Source organism: Toxotes jaculatrix, chromosome 4, assembly GCF_017976425.1.
Source record: "Toxotes jaculatrix isolate fToxJac2 chromosome 4, fToxJac2.pri, whole genome shotgun sequence".
Classification (NCBI taxonomy): domain Eukaryota; kingdom Metazoa; phylum Chordata; class Actinopteri; family Toxotidae; genus Toxotes; species Toxotes jaculatrix.
In genome coordinates, this window is record NC_054397.1 from 19,597,509 (window position 1) to 19,614,183 (window position 16,675).

A 16,675-nucleotide genomic window follows, 5' to 3' on the forward strand; every position below is an offset into this window, starting at 1 on the left:
GTAAATAAGTCCCAACAGTGTGTAGTAAACACAGCTTAGCCTACAGGAGTTATCTGTTGGCTAATGTCCAATGTTTTGCTGCCGCAGAGAAAATAAATTCCTAACAAGCTCTTTAACTCAGAAATGTATCAAAAAAATCATCTGTCAAGTGGCCGAAAAACACGTCACAGGATACCGTATCATCATATCAGAAAATGAGAAACTTTTAGAAAAGTTAAAGTAAATGTTTTCTTTCAAGCTAGTCACTTCCAAGAGCGTGGCAGGAATTCGTTTAAGCATACAATTAAGTTTGTACTATTCACCACACAACTATCAGGCTCATTTGGCTATTGCATTTGTGCTGAATTGACCCGCTGATTCAAATTGAACAACACATAAAAAATAACACAACACATAAACAGTTTGATAGAGTTTGATAGCTTACTGTGGTTTAGTCTTATTTATATCCAAAACATATTTATGCAGAAACTGTATTCCAAAAAGGCGGTCCGTCTTATCAGAAGGCGTGTGTGTCTACAGAGGGAAATGTCGCATAGGAACCCTGTACAAAGTGTAACCTAATCTAGAAGAACTTAAGCAAATAAAATATTTACTGTACAATCGAAGGCAGTCCAGTGGTATCCAGACTGGTGTGTGGATGTTTTGGGTCCCTGTGGCAGTTGACATGAACGAATTGTATTTCTGTTAATTCAGATTTTTTCACTTGAAGCATGAGTAGCAAACATGGGCTGTTAAGCATTTTTTTTCTCTCACTGGCAACTAAGGCCTGATCAACATACTAGATGCTAAATGCATAAATAAAATGTAATCTCTTATCTAATGAATGGAACCACTTTAGCAGCGCAAGCCTGGAAATCTGATTAGCTATATTAGATGCAGATGCCTGATGCACTGTATGCAATGGACTGGAGTGGCATCTGATTTTAAAGCGGGGGTGATTTTGTACCCAACATTGCATTATTTGAGTATGTGATATAACAAGAGTCTAAGACATAACTGTGCCTCCATCATGCCATCATTACCCACCATTATGCATGTGCCAGACTACCATATAGGTGCTATGCACTCACCTCTGTGCTGAACAATTAGCTCTAACGTTACAACTTTCTCCACAGGGCTATAAGTTTTCACAGTCCAGCACATGTAAGAAAAGCTCTTATCTGACATGTAAATATGCTCAGTTGCACCTGAGTTACACTTTGTTAAAACTTAAACAGTATACTAAAACAATACTGTTCTAGTAGGTTTCCATTAAGGCAGTTTTAAAGAGACATTGCTTTAACAGTGTGGTTAAACTGGCGTCGTCTCATTGCGGCAGAATTAGTTGCAGGACAACTGTATTAGCCCAAGAGAAGTGTACCTGATAAACTGGCCTTTGAGTATAGAGGGTACGTCCTTGCAATTACATGCTCACCACAGAAGCAAACCACAACACTGCAGCAAATGCAGTAAAACCACAGTAACTACTACCAACAAGCAGCACAGCACACTTAGCTGACCTGATAACTTTTAACTGTGCTGCACGGCTGGTCAATGAATTTAAGAACCAATATGACAAGGGACTGTTTAGTACATCTAAGGCATATTCGTGTTTACATGTGCATGCAGTGTCGAGGCCTTTACCTTGTCCATCAGACGCTGACAGGGCAGGTGAATTCAGCTTCGGCCGCTTAGAGTTGGGAGGTCCGACGTCCAGCAGGTTTTCAGCCATAGTTGTTATCTTGTCCGGCCGGTTGCTTTAGATGATAATTGAGATTACCTTATGACAGGGAAGTTGGTCTATCAACCCGAACCTTCCCGGTTAGCACATTAGCAAGCTGGCAGCCTGCTAACGTTAACTACCTGGCTAATAGCTAGCTAATTGCCTGCTACCAGCTAAGTTAACTGTTAGCGTTAGCTACTCCTTGCTGCGAGAGTCAGTGTCTTTCAAAAGAGATGCAATAGCGCCCCGCTTCGCCACCGCCATTCACCCCATGATAATCCAACACCCAACACCCACATTATTATCGTTAAATAACCCAGAATAAAATATTCCCCATGTAAAAATCGAACTTCAAAATGACAATCCGATAAAATCAGGTGGATTGCTGCATTCCGGGGGGAAAGTCGTAATTTCTAGATGTTCAAAGTACCCATTTTGCGTGACGTCAAATTTCTTCATGCAAAAATCGCGCGAAGCTCCACAAAAATGCACAATTGCATAAAAATGCCGTATTTTTGCAAATCACTTCGAAAGTCACGATCTGGTCTCCGCTTGCTCACGGTAAACAATACTGCTCCCGAACGGCGACAGGGGCTGAATCGCCGCACTCTGAAGGGGAAATCAGATATACGGAGCTTTTCTGCCCGACGACCACCGATCCAATTCCCGTTTTTTCTCACAAAATGTGTCTGAGGCGATGTTAAGATTTCGTTTTCGGGGGAAGGACGCTTTCATATCGCGGTAAGGATGCTCGATTTCTACGTAAAAACCCGTGTTGGACCGAAATCCTAATTCCGAGCCACGACAAGATGGCGGCTGTTGATTCCTTCGATACAAAAAAGTTTTTTTTTTCTTTTCCAGATCGGCTGTGGAGGGGGAGGGGCCGCGCTATCACGCCCTACGTGAAAACACTGCTCCTGTTAGCCACTGGGGGCGCTACAACACCGCCACAGATACAAAGCAGTCACTTAAATACATTTTCTGAAATGAATTATTCCATGCACATTACGGCTAAATTACATTTAAATAAAACATTTTTTTAAATGAATATTAGTGATAAAATATGAAATGTTAAATTATTAAAAATAGAATAATACATATAATACATATAATAAATACATATAATAATCAAGATATAAATCTGTATGTAACGCAGATTTATACAGTTAATGCAGTAAATAGAAAAATTCTTGTGAAATTATTAATAACATGAAAGTAGATATTAAGTTAAATACAGTTATGGGTCACTTTACAAGTAGGTAACAGTAGAGTAACCTGACCTAACCTTTTTAATGTAAAGAAGGAAATAAGTTAAACTAAACTAATTTCACTGTATCCTTGAGCTTTAAGAAAAAAAGATCTTATTATTATTATTATTATTATACTACTACTACTAATAATAATAATATGATTTTCTGTATCGCATATGTAACGCCGAGTATGTGAGAGCATGTCAGTCATCCCTGCAGATTCATACAGCTACAACAAAAAATACACAAGAAATTCCAACAGTTAGTTAGTTAGTGGCCGTGTAGTTATACTGATTTCCTTTTCACATTTTAATGATTTGTGATGTTTCAAAATAAAACAACTCATTGCTCTTTTACTTTGCTGCTAGACGTGAATGGCTACATATGTCTGAAGCAAATTCACTTGTAAAAGTTCAGGCAGTAAATATATAGTAAAATATACTGTAGACACACACTGTATGAGCTATTTTGGTCACTAGCTGGCCGATCAAAGACCTCCACTCTCCTAATCTATCCTAAAATTGGGCTAACTTGCACTGGATATTGCCTGATTCCAGACCTCTAAATTGTTGCTCACACCTCCAATTGAAAAATAAAGAAAGAAAGAAACACAATGACAGTTCAGTCTGATTATCAGGCTAATGTGCATATGAATTAACATAAACACGTCCTCACTTTATACTTCACAGTGCACTCAACTATTTTCTGCTTTGAGATTTATTTCTCTCATACTGAAAAAGAAAGAGTAAATAAAATCATAACACTCACACTCAAATAGACACACATTGAATCAATTTGATAATATGTGTCTCTTTTCATTGTTTTCTGGCAAAATCTGACACATGCACATGTATAAAAAAAATCATATGTGACATAAAATAACTGTATATGTACAAACACTGAGTGCTTTGTGCAAATGTGTACAGATTACGATCATGTGTTGATAAAAGATACATGGGTAATGTGCACAAAACATACATAATACATCTCATTCATAAACATAAAACAAATACACAAAGATTTAAAATCAAACAACTCTGTCTACTTTTTGTCCCAGTGTAATTAAAAACACATACGGGTTGAATTTACTAGAAAATGTATAATGAAAAGATGTGGAGCTGTCACCATTTAAACGAGTGATTAGGTAAAGATATTTTGCTGTGATGCTTTTAACAAGTGCTAATAAAACATTCTATTCCTTTATCCCTCCTTTTTCTGTCACAGAGCAGAATCACACTTCTTCAACAAAAGAGGATGACTGAATGCATTAAACTTCTCCTCAATGCTCAGCTGTTTTTCTTGATTGCATTTTTTAATTGGAGCGCCGGACTTCTAGGGACACTTCTTTCCATCTGCCAAAACTAAAAAAAAAACCCTTTCATGCACACATCATCTGTCAATACACTGTCAGAGAGGGACGAAATCCAAATAATTTTAAATGAGCAAAGCTTAGTGATTTGAGGAATCCTGCGTGTTGGCAACACATGCTTAATGTTCAACATGAGTGCAGAGAGAATGACACTGAAATGAAATAAAAAGAATGAGAGTACGGTTCAGAATCAAAACTAAAATGTAGTGTGTCTAGCAAAGGAGAAAATCATTCATTCATTCCCATGCAAACAAGATCACGCTCACTTCTCCCCGTGCTGTATCACAGATCACAGAGCCAGCAGTGTTCACTTTCATATGTTTATTTATACGTGTGTACAGATGTGTGCTACTAGAGAGGTGGTGTGCCCATCAACCTGTGGAGTCCTGCACCTCAAATTTAATATGGACAGCTACAATGACAATGGTCTGAAAATCACGGAGGATTATCTAATGACGTAAGGCAGGAGGGTAATCTGGAAAATGTGGGGTAAAAAAAAAAAAAAAAAAAAACTTTCCTTCACAACCGATACCTGATATCCTAATTTGTGTCCATAACTTTGTGTGTTTATTAGGTTTGGCAAACACAAGAGTGTTGATGATATGCATTACAAGAGTACAATGGGAGATTTGCGTGTTAGAGAATATTTTAAAAGCAGCGAAAAACATTTTGGCCAACAATGCAGATCTTACGTAACTCTCTTTGTGTTGTGTTATTCTGGGGCAACCGCTACTAGAGAAACTTCTTTGGATTTTCATGGTATTTATGCTACAAGGATTATCACGATTATTTGATACAAATAATCACAGCTCACATAGTCCTAATTCAAAAGGCACTGGTTGTGTGTGTTTGGAGTGCACAATGGCAGAGGTAAACAAAGATGCTTTTTATGCTACAGATGTAGACAGCTACATAAACAGAGATGGTTCCTCCTTTGTCGTGCCATCTTTTTATTCTGTGTGTGTGGCCACAGCTTTTCAAGGCCAGATTCTTTAGCCCAAATGTTGACCTGTCACTAAAAGATGTGGTGGTGATATGTGTTTGCAGGATCATTATACAGATTTCAAACCTCGGGGCTTTTCTTTTCTCCCTTTCAACGAATGCAGCTTTGTGCATGTAAATCCTCTACAGATAAGGCAGCGACAGCATAATCACAGTTAAACAATGGCCATGTAGTTGATTGATTTCCTTTTGCATCATACAACAATGATCTCTTCTGTGTTACTGACTTGGAGTACAACTTAAATATCTTTCTCACACACATACACACAGACACACACGCAAAGTTCAAGAGGGAAACAAGTGCTTTCAGGAGTAAGGACAAAGCATGAAGCGAGTCAAAAGCAAAGAGAAATACACGGGTGCCAGATATTCGATGGGAACACCACCACATTATCCCAGGCGGCCGGTTAATGACAGAATGTAAGAACTGGAAAAGCAAAAAAAAAAAAAAAGGAAAAAACAAAATTAAATTAAATTAAAAAATAATATAGATGGAATTTGTCAAAAATGCAGCAAAACCTGCACAACAAGCATAATTTCCTCAAACATACAATCATAATCATCTATCCTCATTATGACAACAGCATGATAAAAAAAAAACTTTCTGAAAACCAAAGTACTCAAAAAAATACAGTCATACTTTTAGGCACCACAAAACAATCAGCTAGTTTAGGTTGCACTGCACCTATAGATCACTCAATTAAAGTGGCACAATTTAAGTATATTGATACAGTAGAGGCTCCCCTCAGTGAAGAGGCCGTGACAGGATCAAAGTTAAAAGTCCCACCTCTTCAACAGCAAATCACACAGCTAAAGGCAGACAATACTGAACTACTGAATAAATCTATAGTGATGGACTGACCAATGTTTTTTTTCATTTGAAGGCAATGAATGGAACGTCACTAAATATGAGTCTGAGGTTTTGCACACAGTACTGTAGGAACTGTAGCTGATCTGTGCTTTGACACTTTAACCAACAGCAATGTGGACCACCCTATCTCTATCGTTTATCAAGAACTACACAGTGATTGTCCCTCACAGTCCCTCTTCAAGTGCTACTCCACCCAGAATCATTTGGGTATCAAACTCTCACCCCACTGTAGGTTTTAAAGGATAAGTCTGGCGATACTCTTTATTTATATCCCATAAAAAGACCAAAGCTAACAATGAATTGATCCTAAAAAAAAGTATTGTCTGTGCATCCAAAGCCTGATACATCCTAAGCCTAATAGTGGGGATTGTGTACACTGATAGGCTGGGTGAAATGTTCCTTCATAGAACAAACAGGGTCTCTGTCGCTTAATTTAAATTAACATACAGTGTCCTGCTGCCATAAGTGTTCACTTCCACACCAAATCTCCACTCTCCCTATTAAATACTACATTTACTACACTGACAGTCTATGTGTTAAGGCGCAGACCATCAACCACAACATGCTCCGTTCATGTACAGCCGAGGACCTTTGTTGCATGTCATTCCCCATCTGTCTCTCTACTTATTTCTTGTCATCACTCTATAGCAGAGGTGGGCAAACTGTTCCACAAAGGGCCGGTGTGGCTGCAGGTTTTTGTTCCAACCAAGCAGCAGCACACCAGACTTAACTCATTTAATCAACTGATCTCGGTCTTCAGACAGTTGATTGGTCAAACTGTGTGCTCTTCATTGGTTGGAACAAAAACCACACCGGCCCTTTGTGGAACAGTTTGCCCACCCCTGCTCTATAGTCTGCTATAATAAAAAGAAATATGCTCTAAAATTTGGGCTGAGAGCCACAGACAGGGTAGGAAAGTCAGAAAGTATTGCATCTGAACGTTGGTTTCAGTCTTTTCATGGCCAAAAAAACAACAACAAAAATATAGAATTACTTGTCAGCCTTATCCCCTAATGGTGAATGTAAGAAGGTTTTAGTTTGCTTGTGAGTAAGCTCCAAAAAAGTGATTCAGACCCAACGAAAAAGCAGACTGACACTGAAGCAGAGTGTTTAACCAAACTTTGGTAGAAATACATGTACGACAGCAGAAAAGTGGATCATAGTGCAGGATTGGTTTGAGAAGTTTCTATAGAATCTACAGAATTTAACCAACATCAACTAAAGCTTATCAGAGTCGCCAAACATGTTTTGAGGACAAGCCCACAGTTTTACAGCCACCTTTCACACCTACATGGGGGTGAGTGTTTCTTACCCAAATGTAGAGTATCACTTTAGGTATATTTAAAGTGCCTTCCTGCTTCTGTGATGATCTCACCTTTTTAAAACCACCCTTTCTTCCATATCTATATTCCCTTATCCGATTTGATTTTGTGCTTTTGATTGTACTCGTTGTGAAAGACAAGAACTCTGTTAAAACTCTTAAAAGCTTTCTCATGATAATAACTACCAAATACAAGTGGTCGAGAAAACACTGTGCAAGACCTGTGCTTAAAATGTGCATTTAGCTGCTACAAACTAAAATCTATGCAGCCTGCTTTGTAGCATGTCCCCTTTTACTGAGACTCTAGCACAAATGAATAATGTATTAAGCCCTCATGTCAAAGCAGAATACATAAATTAACACTGCTTCATGTGATTCCCTCATTCTTCCCTTAGTTCCCTGCTCAGCCCATCATGCTGCACTGGCACTTATATAGAATCTAAAATTATTTTCCCTTAAGTAAGGTCAAGACTTTGATCAAGTTAAAACATGATATGGCGCAACAATAATGATTTTTTTAAAAGAAATACTTGCATTGAAAATAAGAGCATGGAGTAAGAAACCACAGCATGTTCCGTAGTCTACGACTGTTAAAACTTTGTTCAGTATTCATATTTGTTCGTTCACTGTTCTAGTCCTGAAGGCACTTAATAACAAAAATGAATAAGAAAAAACATCAACAACAAATCCTCCTTTCCCTCTTACCCCCTTTCAGGCTTTTCTCCATTATAAACTGCTGTGCTCAACACAGGTCTAACCCACCCCAGCGCTCTGACAACATTCCCATGAAAGACGGCAGTAGCCATTTTTTTTATAACCACTGTAGCCACTGTTTGTGTTGGAGTGACAAACTCCCTCTTCTTCATCCATGCCGAAGACACTCGCCTAATGGAAGGGACATCCTGCCCACACCTGCAAACAGTCCTGGAGAGGCAGCAGCTGGGGGCAGCAGGGGAAGGGGGAGAGGAGGGATCAGAGACGAGCGTAAAACTCTTCATTGAGTTTCGTGAGCTCATTGGCCTCCTCCTCTTCATACTCCTCCTCTTGAAGTGCGAGAGGAGCAGGCTGCACCTGGGAGGGTTCTGGGCCTAGTTCAGAACAGGGAGGGGTGTGAATGTCTGTGGCAGGGGACTGCCCGTGGAGGTGTGGAGCGTCCCTGTATCCTTCCTCCCTTACCTCTGTGGACTTAGCTGGGATAGGCTCAGGCCCTGCTCCTGAAGGCTTTACAGCGCTTTGGGGTTGAGAAGGGAGTGTAGAGGGAGAGGGGGAAAGAGGAGTAGGTGAAGAGGAAGAAGAAGGAGGAGGAGCTGCTGCCTGGGCAACAGATCCTGAAGTCTTATTGGCCAGTAATGCCACGGACGAGGGTCCAACTCCAATGGCCTGTTCCGTGCGATCTTGACCTATACTTTCCCCACTTTTGGGGTACAGAAAGGTCCTCATTTGACCTTTGCCCTTAACATTCACGGTACCTCTATAGTCAAACTCTAAACCCATGGCACTGAGCACAGCGTGGCTCTCCTCGCTCACCTGCACCCGACACTCCACACCGGTGGAGTCCATGCGGCTGGCGATGTTGACCGTGTCTCCCCAGATGTCATAAAGCAGCTTAGTAGTGCCTATCACCCCCGCCGTCAGCGGCCCATGGTTAAATCCAATACGGAGCTTGAAACCAAAGCCAAGCATGTTCTTGTTGAAGTCGTCAAGGACGCCCATCATCTCTAGCGCAAAGTTGAAAAGTGCCCTAAGGTGAGCGTGAGGAGAGTCATCGTCATTCTCAGCCAGCTGCCGGACATTCAGTCCAGACGCTGCCATGTAGGTGGCACCAATTGTCTTGATTTTTTCCACGCTTTTGAATTCAGGTTTGCGAAGGAGCTCGTCAAAGTCTCCGATTAGCTCATTGAGGACACGGTAGCACTCTTTCCCACCCTCGTAGCTTTCCTCATAGAACTCACTGAAGTTTACAATACTGGCAAAGATCACACCCACACTGTCGTGGTTCTTGGAGTAGCTCTGGGTCACCTGAGGAAACAAAGAAAGATAAGATAAAGATGAGCTCATTTTAAGAGAGAAATGTGTTCAAACACTTCAATCTTTATTCTCCTTCACTGAAGAAAAAAATACCAACAAGTCTATATTTTTGGATAGCCTTAAAAAAGGTCTGCATTAACCATTGTTCTGATAACCTTCATAATTATGAAAAGTCTGATTTTTTTTTTTTTAACAACAAACGAAAACCTTTAGCTGGTCAGCAACATGGATGGGGATGATGTTTCCCAGTAACCACTCAGCCTGGTCTCGCATCGTCTGGATTTTGGAGCGATGTTTGTCTGCCTCCACGTTGCCATGATAATGGAGACGGTAGCTGACCTCGAACTCACGGTTGAGGAACCAGACCAGGAGAAGAAGCAGGAAGAAGGCCAGGACAGCCTCTGGGACCAAAAGGTCAAGAGGTCGTGGAGCATGCTCAGGGCCCAATTCTGAGCCACCATCACTCGATGTGGAGATGTTCAGTCTAAGAGAAAACACAGAGAGAATGAGAAATGTGGGACTGGACAAGGATGATGAACATGATTAGGAGGTGACAGGAGAAGGAAAGCAAGGAGATATAGATATTTCTATAGCCCAGTTTATTGAAAGGTGTTTTTGATGTTAAATGATATAAATATATAAATATCTGGTCCAGCCTTAATGAAGTTTGATAGCAACATTTCCGGAGTCTGTCCCATATTAAATTAAAGAGCAGGAGAGTAATTCTAGACTTTTTAACCGATGTTCAAATTCAAGTCAAAGAGTCAAAGAGCAGACAGAGATACAAGTTTCTCCACCGGCTTCAATAAACCACACTCTGATTGACTACCTAGCTACATTTGTACCCCCCACCGACGAATGTTCCTCTTGATGTGTGTATGATGTGATGTTTATTCCACTTCTCTGCCGTTGTTGTCAAAAGACATTCTGGGAAATGTGAGACATTGGTAACTGAAGTCTCAGCACTTTAATATTCCATCCGAAAAAAAACTCTTGGAATGCAGAGCAACGAGGTGGAAAATACAGTGGCTGATACAGATAAAGCCCTGTTTTTGATCCATAGATGTACTTTGAACACTCTGCACATTTTAATTAAAATATCACCTTAAGCTAACTACTTTATCCTTTATAATTAACACAGGTGTACACATAAGCACATATTACATAATGTATGAACCTATAAAGGGTTATTTGTCCTTGAAAACCCCACCTCAGAAACAAACCTCTGGTCGACTAACAAATACTGATAAAGAATTTCTGTCTGATAAAGAAATTCTAGGCACTAAGGCTGTGGCCTCACTGATCTGTCACTGAAAAGAAAAAACAAAACATGCTGGCTTTAGTTTCTTTGCTTTTTCATAAACAACTGACTATATCTGATGACAGATGTTGTTTCCTGAATGCCTTGAGAAGGAACTACCGATCAAAATGCTAACTGATAAAGAAAGAGAGTCTTAACCAGTGCTTTTCTCCTCTTCCTCCTCAGTAGTGTAGTTAGTTAACTTGTGGCTCTAATGCAAAATTCAAGCCAGCACAGGCTGTATGAGTCATTTCCACCACGAGTGACATTTAGCAGCCATTACTACTGGTGCACACAGGGAGAGAGGGAGAGAGAGAGAGAGAGAGAGGGAGAGGGGAAATGAAGAGGAGGAAAGCATGAGAATGAGTAAAAGCCGGAGAGAGCTGTAGTTATGAAAAATATAAAAGAGAGGCGCCGCTCATGTTGACCCTCCAAATGTCACTCATCCATCAAACCACCTCTGTTTCCACGGAGACACTCACCCATGAACTGGCAAGCTGTTATTACTGGAGCTGGAAGAGACAAGACTGGTGTCAGTCAGGAGAGAGCGCCGGTCACGTAGTCACATAGACACACATGTACACACAATACCCACACACATGAACACACATATAGTGCAGATCAGACTAAATTCTCTTTATCGGCTGAGGAACAGGTAGATAGAGGTATGTACCACCAAACCAAGTGAGTTCATTACAATATTTAAGAACAATAAATTCATGTACAAGTTTATTCATGAATTCATATTTGGAGCCCAAACCAACGGCTATCAATGACACAGGTGGATGAGGATTGTACACATGCCAAACACAAATCTGTAAATCTGTGTTTTCACATTGTGTGAACTTAGCTTTTACTTACACGCTGTTCATAAATTATGACTTTTGATTCCTTTGATACCAGAGAATTTTGTAGAACTGCACGATGATCTTTACACATTTTACTTCTAATAATTCGGCATTTGATATTGGTGTATACATGCAAATAACAAGTGCTCACCTGTACCTGTGTAAGGGGCTGTACAGCAACAGCAGCAAAGCGACGCCTGTGGCAGTGGCCAGGACTGAGCGCATCCAGAAACTCAGCTGACAGAAGTTACAATACTGGATGATGGCCAGAATGGTAGCACAGCACAGGAACGTGGTCACCTTGAGGGGAAAAAAAATGGTTAGTCGTTAAAGTGACTAAACAAAGAGACAAAGGGAACAATAAATAGGTTTCTCCATAGCTTCAGTCAGCTGTGGTACCTGCTGTAAAAACAACTTGATAAGCAACAAGAAGTGTATTTGTGTCTGACTAAGGTACTGATGCACTGTTACGTCTTTAGCTGTGTATAATTCAGCATGTTTTGTCTAAAACAGCTATTAGGTGTGTTACCTTGCAGCATAGATACATCAAATTTATCATGTCATGTCAGTGCAAACCCTGACTTCTGCCCTCTGTTCTGTTCTGTTCTGCTTGTAACCAAACTGTAGGCTGATATCCCACATTATGTTTAGTATTTTGTACAATACCTTTTGTCACTAAAAAAAAATCTTTTAAGTTTGTAAGCAATTTGATCTGATTTCTATTTTTCTATTCAGATAACATCCCCTGTTATTCCACTGCAAGCCACATTTTCCTCTGCAGTTCACTAACTAGTGGTGCTAACACTGTAATATAAACAAACTCCTGTCTAACGTGTTGATAACTGATTATACAAGAAGCAGGGTATGTATAAGTTTTAAAGGTTTAAGGCTGAGGTTAGGTTTTAGGTCTGAGGTTTCAGTTCAAGTTTCATTTTAGTTACTTGGGTCAGTGCATTTAAGTTTCAGAGTTTCAGTTTTTTGTTTTTCTTTTGACCAGTTTTAGTTTCACTTTTTTTGTTTCAGTTTTTCTTTACCATGGCACTGATTACTAAATAGTCAGACTTGAGATTAACCAGATATATTAAACTGAATGCAGCATCAGAGAGCAATTCAGCACTGTCCCGTCAAAATAAAAGCTGTCAATCACTCAATAAACTGAATTCAGTCCGACCTATGAATTGCATTGTAAAGGTTTTTCAGACCAAATGAAGTGAAATCACTGAACTTCTGTGTTATTGTCTGGGATCCTCATGGTCTTGAGCTGAATGTTTTTAACCTTGGCCACTTATAGTTTAGTAACATAAAATGAACATTCCAGGTCAACATAATACGAGTGTCAAACATAACTTCTTATCTTAGTTGTTTTTGGGTTTTGTTTTTGTTTGTTTTTTGCTGACTCATTTTTCATTTTTATTTCATTAAAGATAAAAGCACTGGTTCCAAGTAAGATAAACATCTCTAATTAGGGACGTGACTAATCAGGGTTTGAAATTTGACTTTTGCACTGTCAGTTCTCTGCGTGCAATTCAATGGGTATCCAAAATCTAAATGTCAAACCGACTGTGAAACCCAGAGCAAAAACATTGCAAAAACATAATCTTCATAAATCAAATTCAGGGAAAGGCCTTTCAAGGTCAGTAAAGGGGATTCGGTGTGAAACTTGCAAACACACGTAGAGACGGCAGTAGTATAGTGGGGACATTCACAGGTTGTTAAAGATTACATTGACAGCATAAAATCTTTTTCCCTCTCATCCCTACATGTCCTCTCTTTTTCCCTGTCATGCCCACCCCCCCACTTCTAGCACTGTTATTGGGTCTTAATATCTTCAAAGGCATTAAAGTCCAGAAAACTGCATGTCTAATTAACAACTCTCCATGAGACGACTGCTTTGATCTGTAAGCCCCAAAGAGATGGAGCGAGTGGAGGATAGAGACAGAGCAGGGTGGGAGAGAAATGGATAGAGAAATGGGGTGTTAAAAATCCTTGAAAAACAAGATATCAAAACACCACACATCTTGCAAGCAGCCGTTGGCTCAAAGCTGGAAGGCGAAAGTCAAACTTATACAAAATTGGATGTGGCCTTGACTCAAAGCAGCACACACAAAAAAAAGAACGCTGCAAAGTATGGCTGCTCTCAATCTTCTCACATGCAGGACTCAGAGAAGAAGAAATGTCAACATTTCTGGTGCCAAGGTCCACATTCGAAACCTCCTGAAGCCTCCTAGCTGTTTTCCTTCTACAGTTCCTATCAGTGCTAATGCCAGCTAACGGCTCTGCTGGTCTCCGAGGATCTCTGGCTTCAGACCACTATGGGCAAGGTTTCAAACCACACGACTCCTCTCTGCTTACTTTAGCTTAGAGACATCAGTGAGGGGAAACTATTATAGCTTGGAACCACTGCCGCAATTATCAGTAGCCCATGTAACAGCAGAGGTAGCACAGTTGTACTGAGAGAAGGACCAGTAGTTAAATCAGTTGCAGTACTAGTAGTAGCACTGGCAACAGCAATATTGTTAAAAAGTAGTAAGAAGCAGAGACATACAGTATATAATGCAGCACCAGCAAATGCAGAAGGGACAGTCACACTTTTACTTTTTTTCCCTCATGTTTGTGATTATATGAAAAAGTGAAAAACAAGCAAGCAACAACCAGCAAATGTTCAGGATCTGGAGTAATTGGATCCTATTAATGTGCTTTATGTTTAAATGTTTGTTATTTTATTGAGAAGCTCAGGTAAAACTTGATTTTAAAGGTCCATTATTTCTTTAACAATGTCTTAAAAGTTTCCTTGAAAGAACCATGAAGTCTGATACTTATTACAGGAGAAATAGAGGCAAAGTCCTGAGACTATTGTTTTACTTAATTCAGTTAGTTGCGTTGAGTTCATTACTGACTTCCAGATGAATTTCTATGATATGAACTGCTCCATTTAAAGCCCAAGTGAATATTTGTTGCTCACTCATTTATTACTGGAAACTTTATTCTTCAATTATGCTGAATTGTATATTTGTTAGTAAACACGTCACGTTTTGCATGTGCTCTGAATAAAACTCTGAAGGTGGTGTTATCCCAGTATTTAGAAATAAAATGAAGTATACCATCTGATCAAGTATCACTATAATTACTGTTAATCCTATTAATGGACTTTTCTATTATTCACCTAATTGTTTCAGACATGACATAAAACATCAAATGGATCATCAAAGAAGGAGTGTTTGTCCAGAGGAGGATTCTTAAGACCGTGCTGAACATCCTGGACACACAGAATCTCAGAGTGCTCATATACAGCACAGAATTTTTTCCTTTCATTTATCATCCACAGAATGTTTTTTGGTTTTTACCCCACCACCCGATGCACATGTTTACCTGAAGGGGAAGGTGGACGCTGCAGGTGAGATGGGATAAGACAGAGATGGCAGGGAGGGAAACTAACACGGCTCCGATCACATGACGGGGAACCCATCCAGAGACCACCAGGAGCAGGGAGCGAGTACAGTTCATCACCTCCTCCAAATAGAAGGCCATACTGCAGGAGAGGAGGGGAGAGAAGGGGAGAGGAGGGGAGAGGAAGACAAAGTGTCAGCAGGAGACAATAGAGGATGAGTTTCCAGCAGCACAACTCCAAACCTCTATCAGTTCATTTTTTTAACTTGTCTGAATGAGAGAATCAAAATCAACAAATAACTTGCGCAATTACTGAACAAAAACAAAATTAAACAAAAAACTGAGTAAAGAAAAACATATTTTCTCTCCCCCGTGTAATCCTCACCCCACCCCCAGTCCTCTTCATACTTAGTAGAGGAAAAACTGCAGCAGACACTCGTCAGTCCTTAATTAAGACACATTATTAAAACACAACTATGCTGTCCAATTCCCAGCTAGGAGATGAAGATTTATTGCCCATTTAGGCATGGCAATAAGTGAAAATTAATTTGTAAAATACTCTCCACTGAGACGCACACACGCCCATGCAAACACACCACAAAATAAATAAAACACATCTACTGAACTCGAATATTGGAAAAATCCAAGCAGAAATGGTTTTTACCAAGTTTGGAACTATACCTGGTACCAGTATGTCATTATGCCAAAGTCTGAGCCAATACTGGTTTTTCACAAAAAAAAACTGGACATGAGCCAGTTGTTTCTGACCAGGGAAGTTAATCCATTGTGGTGTGGGAGCCAACCAACACATAAAATAATCTGTTTTGGTTTCAGTGGGGAGTTGTAGTGCTACATGATGGTCTATCAGCGGTTTTCTACACTGTGCCACTGAGATACAGGTTTTTATTCCAACCAGCAGCCACGATGAAACAAACACTTGGGCCAATATTCTAAGAATATTCAATATTCTTAGGCCCTGATGGCACTGCACAACAACAACAACCTAAAAGACAGAGGCTTTTCCACCCTGCCAGGAAAAAATAAATCTGTGGAAAACACTGAGTGCACAGTTATTTTCTTTCACAAAATGGTCAAAGCTTGAGACACTAAATATGTTATATAAATGTGTCTCTTTTGGCTTTAAAACCCCATATTGATTGAAACCTTTCTGATACTAAAGATGTGTGAGCACTCCCACACACAAAAGCATAACCGCAAACACAAAGTCCATCTCCATGACATCTGCCTAAGCCTCCTCACCGTATGGACAGCACCAGAGAGGCCAGCTCCAACAGACCAGCCAGGGGAGCCAGGGCCAGGGCAGCATTGGCCGGAGGACCCACGGTGCCTGGGCTCACAAGTGGTGGAAGGAAGCAGGCCAGGGTCAGGGCCAGGAATACAAAACAGCTGAGGAGAACATCCAGGAAGGAGCTGAAGGTGGAGCTCGCAAATGTCTGCACCTGAACCTGGTTTTTCACCTGGAGGGGAAGAGGGATGTGAAACTGAGGAGACACAGTGGCTCATATTTCTAAGAAATCATGCTTACACCCTTACATTGCATACATATACATATTTTAAGTATTTGCATGGCTGCTTA

The 16,675-nt window shown here is 40.2% G+C and overlaps 2 protein-coding genes across 7 annotated transcripts in view; both read right to left on the bottom strand.

Moving 5' to 3' along the window:
• Positions 1-2,515, bottom strand: part of crebbpa (CREB binding protein a) — a 43,073-nt gene extending 40,558 nt beyond the window's left edge. For all 4 annotated transcript variants that reach the window (XM_041036110.1, XM_041036109.1, XM_041036108.1 and 1 more), the window contains exon 1: positions 1,624-2,515. In XM_041036110.1, the coding sequence (XP_040892044.1) occupies positions 1,624-1,711 (88 nt within the window). In that variant the 5' untranslated portion in view covers positions 1,712-2,515. The remainder of the gene's footprint in view (positions 1-1,623) is intronic.
• Positions 2,516-7,268: 4,753 nt separating this feature from the next.
• The window catches only part of adcy9 (adenylate cyclase 9), a 36,579-nt gene continuing 27,172 nt past the window's right edge, over positions 7,269-16,675 (bottom strand). For 2 of the 3 annotated variants that reach the window (XM_041036111.1, XM_041036112.1), the window contains exons 7-12: positions 16,339-16,556; positions 15,061-15,220; positions 11,843-11,991; positions 11,326-11,355; positions 9,751-10,027; positions 7,269-9,534 (exon numbers count right to left, since the gene is read on the bottom strand). In XM_041036111.1, coding sequence (XP_040892045.1) covers positions 8,488-9,534; positions 9,751-10,027; positions 11,326-11,355; positions 11,843-11,991; positions 15,061-15,220; positions 16,339-16,556 — 1,881 coding nt within the window. In that variant the 3' untranslated portion in view covers positions 7,269-8,487. The remainder of the gene's footprint in view (positions 9,535-9,750; positions 10,028-11,325; positions 11,356-11,842; positions 11,992-15,060; positions 15,221-16,338; positions 16,557-16,675) is intronic. The other variant, XM_041036113.1, reaches the window with a different exon arrangement.